This window comes from Phascolarctos cinereus, unplaced genomic scaffold (genome assembly GCF_003287225.1).
Source record: "Phascolarctos cinereus isolate Bilbo 61053 unplaced genomic scaffold, phaCin_HiC Scaffold_726;HRSCAF=1367, whole genome shotgun sequence".
Taxonomy (NCBI): Eukaryota; Metazoa; Chordata; class Mammalia; order Diprotodontia; family Phascolarctidae; genus Phascolarctos; species Phascolarctos cinereus.
This window is the reverse complement of record NW_027556098.1, coordinates 368,235,903-368,260,353: the sequence shown is the minus strand read 5'-3', so window position 1 is coordinate 368,260,353 and position 24,451 is coordinate 368,235,903. Positions and strand designations below refer to the sequence as shown.

General features: G+C 45.2%; 1 protein-coding gene across 2 annotated transcripts in view; it reads right to left on the bottom strand.

The window, feature by feature from the left end:
- Positions 1 to 24,451, bottom strand: part of NKAIN1 (sodium/potassium transporting ATPase interacting 1) — a 120,916-nt gene that overhangs the window by 11,754 nt on the left and 84,711 nt on the right. For both annotated transcript variants that reach the window (XM_020983377.2, XM_020983375.2), the window contains exons 2-3: positions 3,035 to 3,172; positions 1,251 to 1,331 (exon numbers count right to left, since the gene is read on the bottom strand). In XM_020983377.2, coding sequence (XP_020839036.1) covers positions 1,251 to 1,331; positions 3,035 to 3,172 — 219 coding nt within the window. The remainder of the gene's footprint in view (positions 1 to 1,250; positions 1,332 to 3,034; positions 3,173 to 24,451) is intronic.

Genomic DNA, 24,451 nt, shown 5'->3' with positions numbered 1-24,451 from the left:
TTTTGGAAACCCCACCCACTTGGATGCTAAACTCAAGCTGCTTCTTCTTGATTTCTCAGTTTGTTATTGTACCCAGATTTCCCCGGCCAATTACTGTGTATTTATTCTGTGTCTACCTTGTACCCATGCATCTCTATGTGCATGTTTTATTACCTTTGTAGAATGGAAGCTTCCTGACAGCAGGGACTGTTTCCTTTTTATCTGTGTATCTCCAGAACCTAGTTCTGGCACTATGTACCTGGCACATAGTAAGTACTTAATAAAGGTTTTTCGCTCATTCACTCACTCACCCCCTCACCCCTTCACATTCATTCACTGTTGACTGATCGCTCTCATTTACAGCAACTGTGTAGGATAGGTAGTAGAAGTATTATTATTTCCATGAGGAAACTGAGCCTCAGAGAGAGTGAGTAAGTGACTTGTCCAAGGTGACCTAGTAAATGTTTACTATGTTCCAAGGGTCAAGCTGGCATGTGTTTGCTCCATGTGGGATGGGTGCACATGTATCCTCGCAGGACACACTTGGAACAAGGGGAGGTAGAGGCAGGCAGAGGCTCTTCCTGGATTCCCTAGGTGGTGGAGGTAGGAATTGAAAGAAAGAGAAGGCAAAGATTGGAAGAGAAGGTGTGTATGTGTATCTGTCTATTCATCCTTCCTGGTGGGAAAGAGTCCAGGGCTTTGGACTGTTCCTGTAATCTTACATATGGCCAGCAGGGGGAAGTGCTGGGCCACACAGGTATCATTTCCTTGCATTCCTCAGGATAATAGGGGTGATCCGTGGTGCTGTTACTCAGTCATACAGGCACAGTGGGGAGTGGAAGGGAGACTGCCCGGAGGGACAACAGAGAAGACCTCCCTCACCTTGTAAGCCAGCCATTAATGCTTGATTCTGTATCTCCATTCCTTCATGGTGACTGACCCCAGCTCACAGACCCTGACTGGTGCTAGGTTATCATCTCTTGGGGCAGAGTGCCACAGTAGGGCATGTAGGCTCCTTAGCTCCAAGACAAGATTGAGGGGTGGAGAGCTCTTAGACCCATGGGGATAACAACACCTACCCATCGGGGTTGTTGTGAGGATCAAATTATCTCTTTGTAAAGTGTTCAGTACAGAATTGTGCACATAGTAGGTGCTATATAAATGCATATTCCCTTCCCTTCCCTCTCTCCCACCTGGAACACTGATATAATTTGGGTCAGAAGCTGCCTGGGATAGGGATGGGCAAGAGAAGACCAGGCTGGGGTGCTTACCTGAGACAAATGCCCAACTTCCAGGTAGAAGCAGATGATGAATGCATTCCAGCCGACCCAGAGAACAAGCCAGCCTGCATACTGGGGAGAGAACAGAGGGGCAGGCAGTTGGGCCAATGTGCTTAGTAGTGGGCTCTATGTGAGGAGCAGAGCCAGAGAAGCTTAGAGCTGGGAGGGTGCTCAGAGATCATGACGGGGAAACAGGGGGCACAGAAGATGTTAGGAATCCATTGGTGCCTATCTGTCAGGGGGAAGGGCAATCTGCGATGAGCTGGCTCGACTAGAAACCCCAACCCAGGTTCCATATGTTTCTTCTGCATGATCCAGCGTCTTCCCCAAGTTCCCATTGCCCTGTTCTCAATCCCTGACTCAATCAGCCTATAAACACCCCTAGTCTGACCCCACCCTCCTCCCTGCAACCAAAGCCAGCCTCTAATAACATAAATAACACCCAGGTGAAGGGACAGTGTTTGGAGGGGTAAGTTCTGGAGCACTGAGGTCTGGACTGGAGAATTCCTGGGAAAAGACTGCAGAACCTGAGATCCTACAGACCCCAGATGTAGCCCCCTTTGGAAAATGGCATTCTGCCAGAAAGGCCCAGTCCTTGGCTACCTGTAGAGAAGAGAACAATGTGGGGGTAAGGGAAGTGGAGGTGAGGGGAATGACAAGGTGGGTTATTCTATTCTGGGGTTGATTCATTTATTCAACAAGCACTAATTATGTACTTACTGTGTGCCAGGCACTGTATTACAAAAACAGAAAAAAAAAAGATTCAGGCTCTTCCCTCAGGGGACTTAATGTTTTATTGAAGAAGAAGCTTATATTGTATTGGGTCTAGGGGCACACCACTGGACCAGAGTGCTATGGAAGAACACCATTTTATGCATTTGACTTTGCAAGGCTAGTGCCCCTGAAACTTATTTCCCTTCAGGCACTAACCAGGGGTGGGGAACCTGCTAACCCTTCCATTCCAGGGCTGTTACAGTCCAGTTTAGCTAAGCTTTCCCATGCATGCATGTGAATGAATGTGCGTATATACGCATGTATGTAAATGTATGCACATGTGTGTATGTATGTGTACATATGTATACGTGTGTGTGTATGTGTGTGTGTGTGTGTGTGTGTGTGTGTGTGTGTAGTGTCTGGCAGGGGTTGATGGGAACAAAAGACTGAAGCTCATTTGCCCCAGCCCCTTGTCCTGTTATACTGGGAGAGACCCTTCCCTTTCCTGGGTCTTGGTCCAAGGGGCTCCTCCTCCCTTATCCCATCTTCCCCAAGTCCTGAAGGCTGCTGACAGCCAGCAGCTATAGACCATGGCAGAAGGCCCGTTGGGAGGGAGAGAAGAGCTCACTTCTTGGTGACCATTGTCACCTACGGGAGGGCTTTGGGGACTGTAGGTGGGGTGATCAGTCCGATTCAAACCAACAAGTATCCATTAAGCACATGCCCTGTATAAGGCACTGTGCTAGTTGTGGAGGATATAAAGACACTCCATCTGCCCTCAGGGAGCTTACTTTCTACTAGGGGGTGCTGGAGGAGAGGATATAGTCCATAAAAGGACATGGGTCTTCCGTAACTAGATTGAGGATTTGGAGAAACCCAGGGTCAGGTATTTCATATATAAAAATAGGATCATAGAAATAGAGATTTAGAACTGAAAAGGACCTTAGAGGTCATCAACAGCAACCTCTTCATTTTACAGAGAGGTTATGTGACTTGTCCAGGGTCACACAGCAACTAAGTGCTTAGGGTGAGATTCAAAGTTGGATATTCCTGACTCCTACCATGATGAGATATCTGGATCGGTACTGCACGGTCCCAAAGATGCCCAGGATGACCGCCATGATGTGGAGGAAGTTGGCCAGGATGGGAGCCCACTGGTAGCCCAGGAAGTCAAAGACCTGTCGTTCCAGGGCTGCTACCTGAGGGCAGGAAAAGAGAGAGAAAAGGCTGAGGATCCAGGAGAAAATAAATGCAAGTTACTCGGTGTGGCATTGAGGGCTCTCCAGAATCTGACACCTTCTGAGCTACCCCGTTGTACTTCATGAGCTCTCTGGGCCACTAAACGGTGGCTCTTGGCTATTTCTGGCACGCTACATTTTATCTGTTCTTTGTCCTCACCTCCAGGACCGCCTCACCTCCAGGACCGCCGATCCCTACACCTTTTATAACACCCTCCTCTCTGGGTTTTCCTGCTGCTCCCCTCCCTCAGTTCCCCTCTTAGCTATCTGCTCTTAGTTTCCTTTGCTGATTTTTCATCCTTCTCGTGTCCTCTAACTGTTCATGTCCCATAAGGGTTTCTCCTGAGCTTGCTTGTATCGCTATACTATCTCCCTTGGTGATCTAAATAGCTCCTGTGGATTTACTTATCATCTCTATGCAGATGATTTCCAGACCTACACATCCAAGCTGGAGTCTCTCTTAGGTGCTCCAATCCCACATCTCCACCTGCCTAGTGGATATTCCAAAGTGGGTGTCCCAAACAGAATTCATTATCTCCCCCTTCACACCCCATTCCACTCAAACACTCCCATTTTCCAAACTTTCCTAGTACTGTAAAGGGTAACCACCATCCTCCCAGCCTTCTAGACCGACAACCTGTGTCTCCATCGATTCCTCACTCTCAGCCCACATATCCAATCAATGACCAAATCTCCTTGTTTCTTCCTTTGAAATTTCTCATATGTAGGCTCTTCTCTCCCCTCTCACATTCCACACCTTCAGTTAGCCCCTCATCACCTCTTGCCTGGACTCCTACAATAAGCTTTCTAATTGGCATCTGTGCCTTAAGTCTGTCCCCACTCTAATCTATCCTTCACACAGCAGCCAAAGTGATTTTACTCAAGTGTAGGTAGGTGCACACACCCACCCACACCTACCCACACCCATACAATCCCTCCCCTGTACCCCCCACTCAGTAAACTGCAGTGGTTCCCTATTATCTCCAGGATCAAATAGGAAGGCCTCAATTTGGCATTTAAGGCTTTTCATGACTTGGCCCCTTTCTGCCTTTCCCAGTCTTCTCACACTTTACTCCCCCTCCACACACTCTATGGTCTGGCGATTGCAGGGTTTTCCTACTCGATTGTCCTTACACAGGACACGACATCTTGCATCTCCAAGCTTTCCCTGTATCTGGAATGTTCCCTCTCCTCATTTTTGCCTCTTGACATTCCTGGCTTCTTTTAAGCCTCAGCTCGACTACCACCTTCCACAAGAAGCCCTTAACCATTAGAAGCCTTAGAAGAACCTTCCTGTCTCAGGTGACTTCCACCTTCTCTGAATGTCTCTTTTCTGTATCTATCTATTTACATGTTGTCTCCCCAGCTAGAATGTAAGCTCCTTGAGGGCAGGGACTATTTTTCTGTTTTGCCTTTCTTTGTACCCTTAGTACTTAACACAGGGCCTGACATATATAATGTTCTATTGGACTCTTACGTCCCCAATTGGGGTATTCTTGGCAAAGATACTGGAGCGGTTTGCCTTTTCCTTCTCCAGCTCATTTTACAGATGAGGAAACTGAGGCAAACAGGGTTAAATGACTTGCCACCCAGCTAGCATCTGAGGCCAGACTTGAACTCAAGAAGATGAGCCATTCTGACTCCAGGCTCAGAGCTCTATGCACTAGAGCACCACCTAGCTGCCCAGTACAAATAATGAGTGCTTAACAAATGCTTACTGATCGATTTCTCTCTCACTTCCATGCCACATCGTTCCATCTAGAATTCACTCATGCCTCTCAGAGACTCAGGATAAACTACACTCATGAACCATCCACCTATTGTTGGCCTTGGCACCAAGGTGGAAAAGTCACTCTGAGGTTGAGGAAGCCACAGAGAAGCCACAGATAAGCCAAGCTCCTGGGAGGCGGGGACAGAGCCTTCTCCTGCCATTAGACCAATCCCCTGCCTTTATTTAAAGGCAGAAAGTGAAAGCCATGGACTGAAGATATTCCGTAATTTGGCTAAACCATATCCCTGCTTATCACATCCCACAGAACGTCAGAGCTGGAAGGCGAGGGTAATAAGGCAACAAACATTTATTAAGAGGACCTTAGAACACAGAGTACCAGAGCTGGTGAGGGGAACTTAGAAGTGATCTAGTCCAGGGTCACATAGCTACTAAGTGCTTGGGGTGCCTAATTTCATAGGGCCAGGATCTGAGAGAAGAGAGAGGAAAAGAAGCTTGCCTAAGGAACACAGTGAGTTAGTGTTTACCTATTCCTCTTGCCTTGGGTGGACCACCCCTCCCCCATCTCTTTTATCAGATTCAGAGCAAGCCTATAGCTCTGAGCCCCCAACCAGATTTCCAACCCCCACATTAGTCTTTTTAAGCCCCTTCTTTCTTCCTTGGGTACAAATGCTCCACCCGGCTAGGGATGCCTCTTCTTGGCAGAGATGCCAGACTCGTATCCTTGATCATGGTCTGCCCGTGGCCTTCTGGACAGGATCCCTCCCTAGCTCTACTGTGACAGCCTCATCTCCCTTGACCCCAACTTTCCCAGGCCTCAGAACCAGGTAGTATAGCCAAGCTGGAAACTGTGAGCCCTCAGTATGTGGGGTCCCTCCTGAACCTGTAGCACGCTTGGCCTTTAGCACTGGGGGGGGGGGAGCGTGGAGGGGAAGTCCTGTTTGCTCCACCTCAAAATATTGATTTCTCTGTGGATTGAGATGGGGTAAGGGAGGGAAGGAAGAAGCTACAGTAGAGAACCCAGAGCCCATAATGAGAATCCCTAGCCCCATTTGACAGATGGACATATGAAGGCTCCACGAGTTGATGAGGAGATTTGGCAAGCCAGAAGACTGCTCCTCCTCCCAGGAGAGGGATGGAGGGGTGACACTAGGTGTCAACAGAAAGAACCTTGGACTAGAAGTCAAGAGAGCTTACTTTCAGTCTTGTCTCCACAAACTGCTGTGTGGCCTTCAGCAAGCTGCTTTCCTTGAGTGTCAGCGTCTTCAAAAGGGTTAACAATCCCTGCCTTAGCTCCCTCTCACAGATGTGAGAGTCAGTAATAGCTAGCATTTATAGACAGCTTGAAGATTTGCAAAGCACTTTACATATATTTGATGCTCACAACAACTCTGGGGGGGGTGTGTGTGCTATTATTATCCCCATTTTACAGATGAGGTAATTGAGGCAGAGAGGTCAAGTCAGTCGGTAAACATTTATGAAGTGCCAGGCACTGCGCTAAGCTCTGGGGATATAAAGGAAGGCAAAAGATGACTCCTGCTTTCAAGGAGCTCACAGGTCAAGTGACTTGCCTAAGACCACATGGCTAGTAAATGTGTGAGGCAGGATCTGCACTCCGGTTTTCTTAACTTGTAGTCCAGCACTCTCTCCACTGCACCAACCCAGACAAATGAGAGAATGTGAAAGTACTAGAGGCTCTAGAGAAGGAAGGCATCGCAGTCATTGGTTCTATTATTGTCATTGTGATTGTCACTGCTGGGACCAGGTGGCAGCCGAGCTTGCTCGAGCCTCCCAGTTGGGATCCTTCAGCCCCAGGGCTCCGATTTGTTCCGCCCCAGTCAGGGAGAGGACACCTGTGCCTACACCAGAGGTCAGGAGGAAGGGCAGCTTTCCCCTGCCCCAGCCTCAGTGCTCCTGCTTCCCCCCCCCCAAAGCAGTACTGAAGTTATCCAAGAGACTCCCTCCGGTAATCCCTCTCCTGGACTGTTCCCCCACCCGTGCCTTCTTCTTTAAAGGCACACGAATCTCCGAGCTAAGTTGGCTCCCCCATCCCCTGATTATTTATTTGGTAGCTCAGAGACTGAGGGGAAGTGGTTGCCATGGGGACCTGTAGCTCCCTCCCTCTCCTCACCACCCCTAGGCACTTCTGTTTCTTCTATTAGGATGCTCTTCTGTGTCTAGACACTCGCCCAAGGGTTGGAGAAAGGGAGGCTCTAAATAATGCAGGTGGGCCCCTGGGAAGTTGGCTGGGGAAGGGCATGGGCCTGTGGGCTGGGCTTAGGTTGCAGCCACCCAAGGCTGGATTCAGCTCTAAGCTCATACAGTTCTTATGCCCAAGTCTCTGCCAACCAAGTTCTATTTTCATGCTCAAAGGGCCAGCAGCCCAGTTTTCCCTGCTGCAGCTCGTGGGGCACTGATGACTTCTTGCTGACCCCCTCTCTCCCTCCCTCAGGCCAGGGTGGCCCATACCCGGGAAGCGGAGGATTACGGATGGGGTCATGCTAGCATCTGCCAAGCACTTAGCTCCCCTCTCCAGACAGGTGTACTTCACCTATGGGCTCAGGGCTCCCATATCCTGCCGGTGGTCAGCACCTCAACAAGAAATATACAAGAAGCTAATAATAGCTAGTAAAAAGAAGTAGTGTTTATACGGTGCTATAAGATTTCCAAACCCCTTTACGTGTTATCTCCCAACAGGTAGGTGCTATTATTATTTCCATTTTAGAGTCACCTGAAGCTCAGAAAGGTTAAGCACCTTGCCTGGAGTCACCCAGCTGGTGAGCGTCTGAGACAGGATTTGAACCCAGGTCTACCTGGATTCAGACACGCCATCCAGCTGTCTTTGAAAAGTCACCTACACCAAGTCAGGTTAATAAGCACTTATTAAGTGCCTACCAGGTGCCAGGTACTGTGCTAAGCTGGTCCCTGTTCTCTTCACACTGACTTCCCTCTGGGTTCGTGTTCCTGCCTCTGCTTTGCTCTGACTCTCAGTAAGAGTATATGGGCTCCTGCTGGCTCAGCTGGACTTTGACGGAACGGCTCAGCTGATGGGCTGACACATAAAAGGCCCTTGAGGCTTGGGAAGCCCTTCATACACATTGTCTCTCATTCAGTCCTCACGTCCTGGGTGACAGAGGGGCAGGGCTGGAATGTCGTCCCAGAGAAGTTAAGACATTTGTCTATGGTCATATAGCTGGTGAGTGTCAGAAGTGGGATTTGAACCCAGATCTTTTGGACTCCAGGCTCAATCCAGGTTGACTAGTCTCCTGCTTTGTCCTTTGGAGCTTCTGTTCTCCTACCTTTCTGCTTACCTACCTATCTACCTTGGAATAGATTTATTTAATTGTTGAATTGGAAGGGAATACAGAGGTGGTTCTATAATCTGAGGACCTGGGTTCAAATCCTACCTTTGATGTTTACTACCTGAGCACCTTTTTTTTTTTTTAGGAGACAGGTAGGTGGCTCAGTGTTTAGAGGGCTGGGCCTGGAGTCAGAAAGACCTGAGTTCACATCCAGACTCAGACGCTTACTAGCTGTGTGACTCTATACAAGTTACTTTACTTCTGTCTGCCTTAATTCACTAGAGAGGGAAATGGCAAACCACTCCAGCACCTTTGCCAGGAACACCCCATGGATAGTACGGACAACAGCAACAATTATTTCTTACATTGGACGTGACCGAACAACTAAATAATGATGGCAAAACTGTGCAACTTTGGGGAGCTCAACGAGCCAAGTCAATCAGCATTTATTAAGTGACTACTGGGTACCAGGGTTGGGGATACAAAGAAAGGCATAGGTCCCTGCCTTCAAAGAGCATATCATCTAATGGGCAAATCACTTTCTCTCCCCAGGCTTCAGTTTCCTCATTTGTGGAGTAATAATAGCTAGCATTTCTATAATGCTTTAAGATTTGAAAAGCACTTTCTAAATACTGTCTCATTTGATGGTTACAACAGTCCTGGGAGGCAGTGCCATTATCATCCCCATGAGTGACTTGTCCAGCAGGCAGGCATCATTGTCATCCCCCATTATCATCATGTCCAGTATCCCCCAGTTACCAATGTCTGAGGCCAGATTTGAAATCATGTCGTCCTCACTGCAAGGCCCACACTATTTTCTGCGTCACCTAGTTTAGCTGCTTGAACAAAGGAGTTAGGCTAGATGGCCTCTGAATTCCCTTCTAGTTCTAAATCTATGATTTCATGATTGTCTAATCCATGGGTCAGCAAACTATGACCCATGGGGTTGGGCTGGTCCATAATCTCCAGAGCTAAGAATGGTTTTTATATTTTTAAATAAAGTTGCATGGTATTAAAAAATATCAAGACCATTCTTAGCTGGCAGGCCATGAATTTGGCTCTCAAGAGTGGTTTGCTGGCCTAAGCCCACCCTTTCTGGATGCATGAATGCCCTTTGCCGAGTAACTTCCACTTAAATACATTGGGCCAGGAGTTAGGAGGCCCAGGTTCTAGACTCATCTAGGGTCAGTCATTAAGTCACTGTGTGACCTTGGCCAAGCTTTCTGTATCTGTACAGAATGAATGATCTGGACTAGCTCAAATATCTCAAACTTACTGTAGCTCAGGCACTCTGCCCAAGCCCAAGGCATTTGAGGCTCTTTGCCCACTTATTCAGATAAATGTGAAATTGGATTATGAAGAGAAGCAGATTTAGATAGTATCATGGAGATTAAATCAAGGATCATTCAAAGGACATAAGTAAGCAGAAATGGATGAGTTCTGTAAATTCAAAATCACTGCAATTCTCTGGTTTCAGCCTCCCCCCCCCCACTCCACTCTACTTTATCCCATGTACTTCAAGTACTTGCTTAATTATTCCCCACATTCCACCTCTCCTGAATTCCCTAATTCTGTTGAGGGCTTCATCATCCTTCCGGGCACCCACGTCCACTACTAAAGTGTTATCCTTCCTTTCTCTCACTCTATTTATCCAAGCTATTGTCAAATCCTATTATTCTGACTTCCTTATTATTTCTTAGGAGGCAGCTAGGTGGTATCATAGTGGATAGAGCACTAGGCCTGGGGTCAGGAAGACGTGAGTTCAAATCTGCCCTCAGACACTTCCTACGTGTGTGATCTCGGGCAAATCACTTCATCTTGCTTGCCTCAGTTTCCTCATCTGTAAAAGGAGCTGGAGAAGGAAATGGCAAACCACTCCAGTGTCTCGGCTAAGAAAACCCCATGGACAGTATGGTCCATGGGGTCATGAAGAGTCAGACACAACTGAATGAATAACAACAAAAATTATTTCTTACACCTTTCCCCTTTTTTCTGTTGATACCATAACCACTCAAGTTCAGGTTCTTATCACCACCTTTCACCTGGACCACTGGGATAGCTTCCTAATTAGCTCTCATTGATTGGCCAACAATAGATCCCAGTCCAAGCCTCACTTGGTCATTGTTTGGGCCCTGATGGCTCAGAGTGAGTGTAAATAGCAATTGTTTCTATTTTGGCCAGAAACCCTGAGGATCTTCCTCTCCTATATTGATTTTTTTTTTGACTAGGTAAAAGAGGCCATTCTTTGCCTCATTTCTTACCTAGCCTTAATCACTGAATGGACATTGCCTCAGTCAAACTGAGACCTGGGGAAAACCTTAGCTTAAAAAGGCCAAGGTCTCCCACTGAATCTAGGGCCATCTCCAGTTGTCCTGATCTGTATTTGGCCACTGGACCCAGATGGTTCTGGAGAAGAAAGTGAGACTGGTGATTTTGCACAGCCCTCCCTCACTTAAATCCAATTCCCTCGCAAGTCATGGCATCAACTTCCTGATGTTATGATCCTCTTCCAAAACTAAGGACAAACAACAACAACCTGATTAGCCTCCCTCTCCTGGGTCTGGGCCCTCCACAATCAATATTCCACACACCAGCCTAAATGACCATCCTAAAGCACAGGTCTGTCCATGGCTCTTCCCTTCTCAAGATGCTTCAGAAGATCCCCATTGCCTCTGCATTCTTTGTTTGTCATTTAATGCCATTCACAATCTGGCTCAGGTTAGCTTTCTAGGCTAATTATACATTATTATCTTTTGTGCATGCTATACCACATCCAAATTGGCCTATTTGCTATTCCCAACACTTGATATTCAATTTGCCACTTCCATGTCTTTGTACAGACTGTATCCCATGGCCAAAATGAGGTATCCAGTTTCCTTCAAGGTTTGACTTAAATGCCACTTCATTTAAGAAGTATTCTCTATTTTGCCTTCATTCCCCTACCCCTCCCATCACTGTATTTATTTTCCATATCCTGCATTCACTTTTCTGTGAACATGTTATATCTCCCCCATAGAATGTAAGTTCCTTGAGGGCAGTGACTATTTCTTTTTTGTCTCTATATTCCTAACTCCTGACACACAATAGGTGCTTAATACATGCTTACCAATTGATTACTTGCTTCTCCTGGTGAACAGCTAAAGACAACATGTTAAAGTCATCAATAATTCTCTCTCCTTCAGGACCTATCAGATAAAGCCCTAGCCCTGAGAAGCTTTCTGTAAGCTATACCTAGCTTAATGATCAAGGCAATAAACAGGTTGAGCCTCATATAATCTTTTCTCATTCCCTATTAATTTTTTTTTGCAGGGTGGCCCAGGTGCACAAAACCTCCACTAGCTCCTCTCTCTTCTAAAAAAAAAAATATATATATATATACACACACACACACACACACACATATATAGTTGGATTCTGCTTCCTAATCATTCTTCTGCATTCTTCCATTTAATGGGTGAGTTTGTCCCATTCACATTCAGTTGTGATAACTGTAGCTCCTCTCTCAGTAGCACTATCATGTGTAGATTAGGTCATAGTTTGTTTGAGATAGGATATGGAACCAAATGACCTCTTGAAGGTGCCTCTAAATCACTAGATCTACACGAAAAGGGGTGACCCAGCAGCCCTGGTGGCAGATGGCAGGGCTCAGAAGAAACAATGTCAGCATTCCCCTGTCCCTAAGTCATGGAGTCATCTCCCTCACTCTAAACCCCTGTATCCATTTAGTCAATTACAAATCCCATTAATTCTTCTAAACCTCTTTCCCCAATCTTATGACTTCCAATCTAGTCTAGGACCGCATCACCTCATAGCTGAATTATCACAATAGTTTTTCTTGCCTTTTAAAGGCTGGAGTTTTATTTTATTCAGACACCAATTAAAATAAAATAAAAACTATGATAGCATAGATGTAGACATAGTTAAAAGGGTCTAATTTCTTTTCCTTTTTTTTTTTAAGGCAATTGGGGTTAAGTGACTTGCCCAGGGTCACACAGCTAGTAAGTGTCAAGTGTTTGGTCTGAAGCCGGATTTGAACTCAGGTTCTCCTGACTTCAGGGCTGGTGTTCTATCCATTGCACCACCTAGTTGCCCCTAAAAGGGTTTAATTTCTGATGCAAATTTAACTAATAGCAGTTCCGGATTGGCTGGGCTGGAGTGGCCCATGAATCATTTCACTGATCCATAGAATCTTAGTGTTGAATGGGAAGTTAAAAACCATCTAGTTCAACCTCACCTTAAAACTGTCTAGGCAACCAAGCCTCAGAGCAAGATGTAATGATTGCTCCCTTCCCTGAATGACCAACATCCTCTGTCTGTACCTCTCCTGAGTAACTTTTATGTTTTGCCTTCCACCAAAATTCCTTTTATTTATATCAGTTTGTCTACTAGACTGTGGGCAGTGTGGTGGTGAGGTGTAGTGGAAAGAGCCCTGGACCAATAGTCAGGACACCTGAATTCCAGTTTCATCTTGACCATTAATGGGCCTTATGACTTAGGGGAAATTATTTTAGTTCTCTGCACCTCAGTTTCCTTATTTATAACATGCCTGTGTTAGACTAGGAGATATAAATAATTCATTTCAATTCAAAGCCTTGATTATTGATCTTAAGATTTTAAGTTTGAGGAGGGTACATATTGATGATGATGATGATGATGATGATAATGATAAGAGAGACAAAATGATGGAGCACTGGCCTGGGAGTTAGGAAGATCTAGATTCAAGTCTTGCTACTAATTCTTACCAGCTATGTGACCCTTCACCTCTTCAATGCCTCAGTCAACTCGAAGACCACAGAGTAGTCGACAATTTACAGGGATGATGGAGGGAGTTTACTCACCAGGAGCCCTATATTTTAGCACTTACAGGGGTGTGGCAAAATGACAGCAGCAAACAGCAACTCATGTTTGTATAGTGTTTTGAATTTTGTCAGCTACAATAACCCAGCATGGCACAGTGGAGGGAACACTGATCTGGGCCAGAGGACCTGGATGTGAGTTCTGGTTCTGCTCCTTCCTACTTGTGTGCCTTAGGACAGGTCGTTTGGCCGCTCTGAACTTGAGTTTTCACCTCTGTAAAATGAACAGGTTGGATTAGATGGCCTCTGTACCCAGCTGGTAAATGTTTAAATAATCTGCATTAGTAACATTTCTCCCTCACTTTCTTAGTTCCAGAAAATTAACAAAGCCATAAATCAAGCCCTGATCTGTAGTGCTTGTCAATTTCTGAGATGATTAAATGCTCACCCTGAAATATTTAATGATCAACCGGTTCCAGCACACTCCATGATGTATCCTTTTCCAGATCTAGATCTACAATTCTATGACTTGTTCCTGTTGTGATTGGAATTTAACAAAAAAGTAAACCAAGGCAAATCTCTGGGTAAGATAACATTTATTAGCAGGGGCATGCTGCCTGTCAATAAATGGGTCAATAGATTGCCTCCATGTATGCTAAAGACTCCAAGCAAAAAGACAGTTCCCTTTATATAGGATTTGGGGGAACAGAACAAAGAGCAGGGGAGATGACATCACAAGATTGAGGGCGACATGACTGGTTACAGAGCTGAGGCATAGGGAGTCAGGAAGCATGTATTAAATGCCTATTGTGTGCTAGGTGTTAGGGATATAGAGACAGAAAAGAAAGTTACTGCCCTCAGGGAGATCATATTCTACAGGGGAGATGAAACATGTTCACAGAAAAGCAAATGCAGGATACATGGAACACTCTCCAATTCTTCTCTCATGAGACTAAGAAGCATTCATTGTTTGAGTCCAGTTGTGAAATAGCAGCTCACACTTTTGGACAGCAAACCAGACATCCTTGAAGGATAGCTTGGTGGTGCAAAGATATCAGGCCCAAATCCCTTGAGTTCACACACATTCCCCAAGGCCAGTTAAATTCCTTGAGGCAAGAACAGATCAGTGATTAGCAGGAGAGCTGGATTTCTAAAATTAACCCATTACAGGCCATTTGAAGTCTGAACTAAGTTCAGAGACAAAGAGCCAGGACTTAAGTAGTCACAGGACAAACTTGGTTACTTGCAAATTCTCTTACTGAGAATGATACAGGATCAATCTTAATCTTCTCCTTCCTCCACCTGCCTTTAATGTGGTGCGGTCATTCAACTTGTCTTCCATGTTTGAAACACACTTACTAGCTGTGTGACCCTGGGCAAGTCACTTAACCCCAATTGCAGAGAGACAGAGAGAGAGAGACAGACAGAGAAACAGAGAGAGAGGCACAAAGAGAGACAGAGACAGAGGCACAAAGAGACAGAGACAGAGAGAGGCACAGAGAGAGAGAGAGACAGAGAGGGAGAGAGAGAGGAGAGAATTATCCCAGACTCTTTATTTCTCCATCAATTTTCATAGCCAATCGATTGTCAAGCTCTGTTTTGAATCCCTCTCCTCTCTTAATTCCCACTACTTCCATCCTTGCACAAATTATCATTACCACCTGCCTGAACAATTTTCATAGCCTCTTGACAGGTCTTCCTGTCCTGATTCATCCTTTATAAACTGTCTGACTCATCTTCCTTGTGTACACATTTGGTTATGTCACTCTCTACTTAAAGATCTTCATTGTCTCCCTACTATCTGTGAGATAATGTTCAAACATCTTTGCCTGGAAAAATCATTTTTTAGGTATAGTCCCCCAATCTAATATGAACTTGAAAAATCATTGCATCTACAACATAGCCAGCCTTTGTTCGAAGACCTCCAGGGAGGAGAATCTCCTTGCCTCCTAAAGCAGTCCAGTGCACTGGAGGACCGCTTTCATGGGGGGGAAGGTTTTCCTGACACCATGCTTACATTGGACTCTTTGTAACCTATACCCATTGCTCTTAGTTTCATTCCCTTGGACCGAAGAGACAAAGTCTAGTCTCTCTTCCACAGTAGAGCCCTTCAGATTCTTAAAGGCAGCCATCCTGTCCCCAGCACAAAGGATACAGAGTTGGGTCTGGGGTAAGGAAGACTTGAATTCAAATGTGATCACACACACTTATTAGCTATATCAGGGCTTCCTAAACTTTTCCCACTTGAGTTTCAGACAGCATTTGTTGGCTTTGCAAGGTGTGAGGGCATGCACGATGCAAAGTGCGCATGCTGTGTGTTCAGAACCAAGGCTATAGTGAAGTTGCATGATGAGACATGGGCAAGCGCTGCCAGAAACACCTTGGATTCATTATGAGTTTGATTTTAATTAATTTTTGGTCATTGTGCATTCAGAAACCTTTTACTGTTGCCAAATTTTTCACCACTCCATGTGGGGTCATGATCCACAGTTGAAGAATCAATGAGCTGTATGACCCAGAGCAAGTCATTTAACTTCGGCTTGCCTCAGTTTTCTCAACAGTAAAATTGGGGTAATAATAGCACCTTCCTTACAGAGTTACTGTGAAGATCAAATGAGATGAAAATTGCAAAGTGCTTAGCACTGGGCCTGGCACACGGTATGTATTTACTAAATGCTTGTTTCTTTCCTTCCTCCAGGCCAACCAATTCCCTTTCCTTCAATTGATCCTCATATCACCATCACATCACCATCCTGGTGACCCTCCTCTGGCCACTATCTATCAACGTCCTTCCCAAAGAAGGAGCGCCCAGAAATGAACACAATAATCCTCCAGACTTCTGGAAGCTATGTCTCCTTAAAAAAACCCAACATCATTTTTTTTTCATTATCCTAACCTTGAAATACACAAATTAACACCAGCATTACCATATGCAAAGAAGAAAAAAGGACTGCAAATGAAACCACCGAATATCCATTACAAACCATTTGCCCTTGGGGGGATAAAGCATATAATAAATGCAACATGGTTTTAAAGATGTACTGCTTGTCTATGTCCCCCTCTGCACCTCCTGCTGTTCGCTTCTGTGAGGTTTTTATATGCTTCAGTGACTCTCTTTTCTTTGCTTTCTTTTTTAAAACATCATTATCACTCCTCCCTTTCCCCCAACACTCCCCTCCAATCCAAAAAACTCCAAAACAGAAAAAGCCCAAACATCACTCTCTAGTGACAAATAAAGTCAAGCAAAACAAATCCACCCAATAACCATGTCTGAATGTGTAGCTTCATGGAGCATCTTGAGTCTATCAGCTCTCTGTCTGGTGGTGGGAAGCATGCAGCTAACTATGTAAGCTCATAGAAAAATCTCTCTCTCTCTCCTTCTCTCTCTGTCTCTCTCTGTCTCTCCTCTGCCCCCAAATCCTGCCTCAGATACTTCCTAGCTGTGTGATGTTGGGCAAATGGCTTAAATTGCCTGCCTCAGTCTCCTCAAACTGCCTTTGAGTCCATTTTTCTGAGGTAAAAGGGCCTTTACAGAGCGTCTGACCCTACCTCCCTATTGGTGCAAGAGTCCCCTTTCCAGTGGGATGTAAAGTGTTTTGTAATCTTTCATGTTCTACATAAATGTCAGATATTGCTGCCGTTACATCAACTATTGTTGTTACACAGAGGCAATAATGTGTAGTGGGCAGAGAGTCAGAAGACCTGGGTTCAAGCCCTGACATAATGGGGCTATGTGACCCTGGGCAAGACGCTTCATTTTCAGGAAATCCTTTAAGACCACAAGCTGCAGAACTGGTCCTGACTAGCATTGGAGGAAGGTATTTCCTCATCTGGAATTCCTGGTACCAATTAACATCACAGGTCCAGTCTAAGTAATTATTATTTAAAAAATGTATTCATTCTTCTAGGATTCTCTCCAGCTCAGAAGTAAGGACTCTCTTTGTCCACAGGCAGGGGAGCTGAGTTGGGGGGACGTAGGAGGGTGACTGCCAACCTCTGTTGAAACACTTCCAGTAAGGAGTCATTTCCTCCCTCCTGAGACAGCCTTATTCTAAGTTTGGATCGTTTGAATCATCAGAAAGTTCCTCTTTGTATCCAGCCCAAATCTGTCTCTTTGCAATTTCCCATCCCCATCCCTTACTGTTCCTGGCCTTGCTCTCCAGAACCACACAGAATGTGCCTGTTCTCTTATATTACCTTCCCTAACACCGCCCACCTCCCTGCCCCACCGCCCCCCCCTTTGCCAGCCTTCCACCTAGCTGAAGCCAGAAACCATGCTCTTCACGTCCCTGGATCCTAGGACAGGAAGCTCTCCCAGAGGGCTCAGCTCCACTTCTTCCAGAAGTCCCAGAGGAGATCTGAGATCTGGAGAGCAGCTGGTTATTATCCTCCATGTAATTACCCTTCAAAGACCAGGACTGGAGTGTTTAGAGGACAGGGGCCAGGATCCCCTTAGAGAGAATGATCCCAGCTCTCCTCAAGGGAGGGGCTCTAGCCCCAGTTGCCTGGTCTCCATGGTAACATATCCCTCCCCTTCCCCAATCCTGCCCCCCATTCCCAGCTCTGTGGCTTGCAAAGACCCATGGGGTTATTCCTCGGACTAGAAGGTTGAACCCACCCCTCCATCCTGCCCTAGTTAAGGCCCCTTCTGTGTTGGGTTATTGGAAAACACCTTTGAGAGGACTTATGATGAAACATGTGGCCCACCTCCTGATGAAGGGGTGAAGGACTCAGAATGCAGACTAAGGCCTTTTTGGACATGGCCAATATGGGAATTTGTTTTGCTTGGCTATGTGTATTTGTTACAAGGGTTTTGTTTTTCTTTCTTGTCCAATGTGTGTGTGGGGGTGGGAGAGTGGGAGAGAGAAAAGTGATTTTTGTTCATTGAAAAAAATTTAAATCAAATGAAGACAACAAAACAAAAAAATCCAAAAGATCTCTGAGCTACTGACTCAAAAAGGAAGCAAGGGCAGTCTGCGTTCCTTAACATCTCACCAACATACTATATACATAAATCCTGGGTCCATTACCCCAGGCTGCCATCTCCCCCATGCCCCCACCCTCACCCCCTTACCCCTTATTGTACTGGCAGAGAGAATAAACTTCCCTGCTGCCTCATGGAAGTAACAATTGGCCCACAGCCTGTGTCATAGAAGTGTGGCCTTCTCCCAGTGATTCTTAGGGAGAACCTGGGTTAGACAGTTCCTTTGCCCTGGGGGCCCCTCTACCCTCCCCTACCTGTCTCATGCTGACTCGGCACTCTATGCCTGGAAGCACCTTCCTCACCCATCCCTGGGAGGCTTTGCTTCCTCTCTGAGGAACTGTCAAGCAACCTGAAAATTACTCAAATGCTTTTCCTCCCATGAAATAGGAAATGTGAACTCCAAGAACCAGAGGGCAGCACCATCTATTTACTTATTGATTTGATTTTTTTTTTTTGGTTAGGGGGAGAGCTAATTATTGTGTGTCCTCGGGTAATTGCTTCTATCAGGAGAAAAGTTTCCTCCTTTGTAAAATGAGGGCATTGAAAGGGGGAGTGGGGGGAGGGTATTTCCAAGATCCTTCCAGTTCCAACTTTCTGTGTTCTATGATTCCATGATTTGATCCCGATGTGCTTGCTGAGATTTACCTCTCAACATCTCCCCCCTTTGCTGCAGGTTTGGGGCTACCCACTTCTACAAAAGGAATCCCTAGCTTCAGGCACCCTCCCCTCCACAGGGTTTTTCCTGATTCTTTCAGGTGTTAGGGCTCTTGTTCTCTTGTAATTTGTATTCAGTTATTTGTGTCTGCTTGCAAGTTGTATCTCCCCAGTAAGCAACCAGAGGGCAGGGGACTGACTGCTTCTGTCTTAGACTCCGTGCTAGATTCCCATCTGCCTGCCTCTGATACTTGCATGTGAAGAAGGGCAGTTGGACCAGGTCAGGTGAGTATGAGGAGGGGTAATGTGGAAAGGGCTGGAAAGGGGTTTGAAGTGCCAAACAGAGGAGATTGTATTTTATCCTAAAGGCAATAGGGAGACATTGGAGCTCCTTGAGCAAGAGAGTGACATGATTTGACCTGCACTTTATGAATAACATTTTGGCTCATTCCCCAATTGACAAATGGGTCAAAGGATATGAACAGGCAATTTTCAGATGAAGAAACTAAAGCTATCTATAGTCATATGCTCTAAATCACTATTGAACTCTGAAGTACCACCTCGCACCTATCTGATTGGCTGTTAATGACAAAAAAGGAAAATGCTAAATATTGGAGAAGATGTGGGAAAATTGGAACACTAATGCATTGTTGGTGGAGTTGTGAACTGATCCAACCATTCTGGAGAGCAATTTGGAACTATGCCCAAAGGGCTATAAAACTGTGCATGCCCTTTGATCGAGCAATACCCACTACTAGATCTGTAGCCCAAAGAAATCATAAAAAAGGGAAGAGGACGCACATGTACAAAAATATTTCTAGCAGCTCTTTTTGTGGTGGCAAAGAATTGGAAATTGAAGGGATGCCCATCAGTTGGGGAATGGCTGAACAAGTTGTGGTGTATGAATATAATAGAATACTATTGTTCTGTAAGAATGATGAGCAGGCAGATTTCAGAAAAAACCTGGAAAGACTTACATGAACTGATGATGACTGAAGTGAGCAGAACCAGGAGAACATTGCGCATAGTAACAGCAACATGGTACAATGACCAATTTTGATAGACTTAGCTCCATCTCAGAAAAGCAACGATCTAAGACAATTCAAGGGATTCATGATGGAAAATGCTGTCCACATTCAGGTAAGAACTATGGAGTCTGAATGCAGATCAAAGCATACTATTTTTCTTTCTTTCTTTTTTTTTCTTTCTTGTGGTTTCCCCCTTTTGTTCTGATTCTTCCTTCCCAACATGACTAATGTGGAAATATGTTTAATGTGATTGTACATGTACAGCCTATATCAGATTGCATGTTGTCTTGGGGGGGGGAGGGAGGGAGAAAAAATTGGAACACAAAATCTTGTAAAAGTGAATTTTGAAAACTATCTTTGCATGTAATTGGAAAAAATAAAATACTATTAAGAGAGAAAAAAAAGAATAACATTTTGGCAGCTGTCTGGAAGATGGATTGGAGAGAGGAGGGACTGTAGGAGGGAAGAGCAATTAGGGAGGAGGCTTCCCCAATAGCCGAGGCATGGGGCCAAGTAGTAGGTCAAGTCCCTGGGAGTTAAGGTTAGGGTATCTGCAGGATAGGGCCTGGAAGCTAATACTGTTCTTGGACTTTGGAGGACCTCACTCTAGCTGCTGGAGTGGGAAGAAGGGATGATTCAGAAAGAGAAACCTAAGCAGAACCCAGTCTCTCTAGGGAGGGGCTGGCTGCGGACAAAGGAGCATTTGGATAAATAAAATTGTGATTAATCAGGCACCTCCATTAAACACAATGAGCTGAGGCTTGTAATTAAGCCAAAAATTCGCAGTGTAAAGCACATTAGCAGAGCCGGCACTAAGGCACTGAAAATTAATTAAGATATCATTAAAACCTGCTATACCACCAAGACCAGAACTACCCAGGGATGCACTGGCCAATAGCCCCAGAGGAGATGGGAGAAGGGAGAAGGAAACCCTGCCTTGGGGAACCCATCCTTCCTTGGTCAAGGGAGGATCAACAGGAAGGGGAGACGCCAGAGAAAGGATTTCATAGAGTTAGAAGGATTATGTGATTTTAGATTAAGGTTTAGATTAAGGATTTGAAACCTGGGAGGGAGGGGTGATTTTCCATGAACTTTTAAAATACATATTTTTATATTGATTTCCTTCATAATCTGCATAATTTGTGCATGTGAAAACATGATTCTGAGAAGGGGTACATAGGCTTCACCAGGCTGCCAAAGAGGTACATAATACAAAAAAGGACCTTTGACTAGAACTCAGCAGGACCTTAGAAGTCATCCAGTTCAACTCCTCCATTTTGCATATGAGAAAAATGAGGTACAGAGAGGTTAATTGACTTGCCAAGGGTCACACAGCTTCTAAATGCCTGCAGTTGGACTTGAACCAAAGTCCTCCTGACTCCAAGTCAGGTGTCCTATCCACTGCCATGAAGCATTAGAAGCACTCCTCTTTCCCAGTCAGGTGTATCTACTCACTCCACTTATAGGTTCAGTTCCACTCACACCCTGACTTAGAGTAATTAGTGAGCAGAGGGAGACTCCTACTATCAAGTTCATCTGTGTCTATTTGGGGCCCTTTAACTACACTGCAAATTCATGGCACCTAATCCCAAGGGGGCCCTCAGCGCTGTCCAGCAAACCTTCAGGTCCTCTCTAAGAGACTTGCTCACATTTCCTACAGTGCCTGGCTATTCCAAACCTCCCCTCCCTTTCAGAGAGTCTCTGACCTTGTCTCTTATTTTACTGAGAAAATGGAGACCCTCCATCCCTTGTGATCCTCCTCCATACTCCACAATCTCTCCATCTTCACCCACCTTCTTTTCCATTGGTCTGTTCTCAGAGAAGTTGATCCTTTTCTCCTAGCTGCCAACAACTCTTCCCTTGAACACCCAATCTTGTTCTTTCCCATCTTCTTCAGGAGTTGGCCTCCAATGATCATTTTCACTTTCTTTCATCTTCAGTATCTCCCCAGTCCTACCCCACTGCCCATAAACACACTCAGGACTCCTCTAACCTCAAACAAAACAAAACAACCCCCTTCCTATCACCTTAACTCTTTAATTGCTCAACTCCTAAAGAGAATAGTCTATGTTCATTGCCCCCCATTCTTCTTCTCTCACTCCCCCTTCACTCCCATCTCTCAGATTCCTCCTGAGTTTCCACCAAGGCTCCAAGGCTCAGCTCCATCCCCCTTCTGCATGAAGCTTCTTCCAATACTTCCAGGGGCTCCTGCCTTTCCCCCATTTGTATCTATATAGGGAAGCAGTGTGGAAGAGTAGAAAACGTGCTGGAGTTGGCTTCAAAGCCTAGCCCTGTCCCTCATTCCCTGTGTGACTTTGGTCAAGTCCCTTAACTTCTCTGGTCTTCAGTTCTTCACCTATAAAATAAGGTGTTGGACTTAATGGTCTCTAACTTCTCTTCCAGCTTTTGGTCTATGATCTTATTTTGTTTATACCTGTGTGCGTCCTGATTGTTTCTCATAGCTAGATGGTAAGCGACTTGAGGGCAGGCACTGGTTTCTATTTTGTTTTTGTATCCCCAGTACCTGCCATGATACCTGGCACTTAATAAATGCTTATTGGTTGACAGAGTCATGAACTGAACCCTTTATATTCTGACTATTGAGCCTACGTTTCTATTGAAAGTGATTTCTCAAAAATCACTGAAGACTTTTAAATTTAGGCCAAAGGCCTCTTCTCAGTTCTCATTCTCCTCTATCTTTCAACAGCCTTTGATGCCTTTCACACCTTCTTCTTATGGCCACTCTCTTCCCTAGGGTTCCATAACACTTTTCTCCTGGTTCTACTACTTGATGGTTCCTCTTTCCAGTCCCTAGGTATAGGTATCCCTCAAAGCTCTGTCCTGAGGCCTTTTCTCTATTCTTTCTCTATTTTCTAACTGCATAATCAAATCTGCTCCCATGAGTTAACAAACCACTACTTGGTGCACTGGAGTTATTCAGCTGAAGCAGAAAAAAACCCAGTCTGGAAGGCCATCATGCATTCACTCAACTGGTCAGTGAATCAGGCAACAAGCATTTATTAAGCACCTACTGCGTGCCAAGCACTAGGCTAAGTGCTGGAGATACAAAGAAAAGCAAAAACATTCTCTGTCCTCAAGTAGTTCCCATTCTAACGGGAGAGATAACATACAAGCAAGGAAGACCTGTGCAGGGCATATTGGAGATTACATCTGAGGGAAGGCAATGACGTGAAGGGGGATTGGGGAAAGGCTTCTTGGAAAAGGTGGAATTTTAGCATCCACTTCTTATTTCTTTGTACATACAACAAATTGAATTGCTTTTAGAGGCCCAATTTGTATATATATACATACACACACATACATTCCATATCACTGCTTCACCAAGTTGGATATTAGGGTGGGACAAACTGGTTCCAGACGGGAAGGACATTCGACAGTAATTCAATCAGCATTCATCAAGGACTTGTCAAGTGCCAGACGCTGTGCTGGGCAGTCAAGATATGAAGACAAAAGTGAAAACAGCTTCTGCCCTCAAAAACCTTACATTCTATGGAGGAAAATTATATATATATATGTATGTATGTGTGTATATGCGCATATATATATATATATATATATACATACATACACTCACATAAGTGTGTGTATGTACAGATATAGATATAGACATATGTATGTATGTATGTGTTCACTTTGCATCTTTGGCCCTGCCTAGTTTCAACTCCACAGAACAAGATGCCCTTCCCAGGATAAGCTCATCACTTCTAAACTCCCTACCAAGCTACTAACTCAAGCCTCCATTAGTCAGTCAGACTTTCCCCAGCCTTCTCTCCCCTCGGTCTGAAGGGCTGGAAGGTGGAATACTAAACTCCTCCCAATGCCTTCCTTTATACAGGGTAGAAACGGGACTCCCAGATCACTCCACTTTGCATCTGCTGCCCAGCCTGGTTTCAATTCTACAGAACAAGATAATTCCTCATGTGTATTCCCATTTCTCCCCTCCCCTGCCTTCCCTGCCTCCTTGTGTGTATTGTCTTCTTCCTTTAGACTGTAAACTTGTTGAGGGCAGGAACTGTCTTTCTTTTTATTAATTTTATTCCCAGTGCCTAACACGGTGGGAAGAAGGAAGCAGGTCAGCCAAACTAATCAACACATCATCGGAGCCTGACAATCCGTGTAACATTCTACACCCACAGTTCCTCGTCTCTGCAAAGAAAGGTGGAGGCTGCCTTTTCATATCTCTTTTTTTGGAGCCAAGCTTGATTATTATCATCATCCAGCATTTAATTTCATTGCCTCTTTTCCAATTCTTACTTTTTACTTTAATGCATGGCCCTGAGGTTCCAGTGGGGAAAGTGGATGGCCAGATGAACCTCATTTCCGATGCTGTTTGTCCCACCCCCCACCCACAGAACTCCTGCATGGCGCCTCCCTTTGGCTCGGTTAACAAGTAGATCCCACCAGATTGAGATTAGGGCTTCTGGGCCTCATAGTAGAAAAACCTAAGTATGGGCAATTTCTCTCTCTGCCTGGGCTATTCTCAGCAGACCTCCGGACAGCTCTATTACTTGGGTGGGGGGGGAACACTGGTGTGAGAGTTCCTGGTGGGGGGGTCTCACTGGCTGGATACAGCAGGATTGTGCTAAGCAGAGCACATAGAAGAAGTACTGGGAGCAGAAAGTGACCTTCATGGAGCTTCATACAATGGCTGGATTGTGCCACACAAGCATTGCTGGGAAGAGGTGGGAGCAAAGTATATTTAAGCTATGTAACTCATACGGTGTCC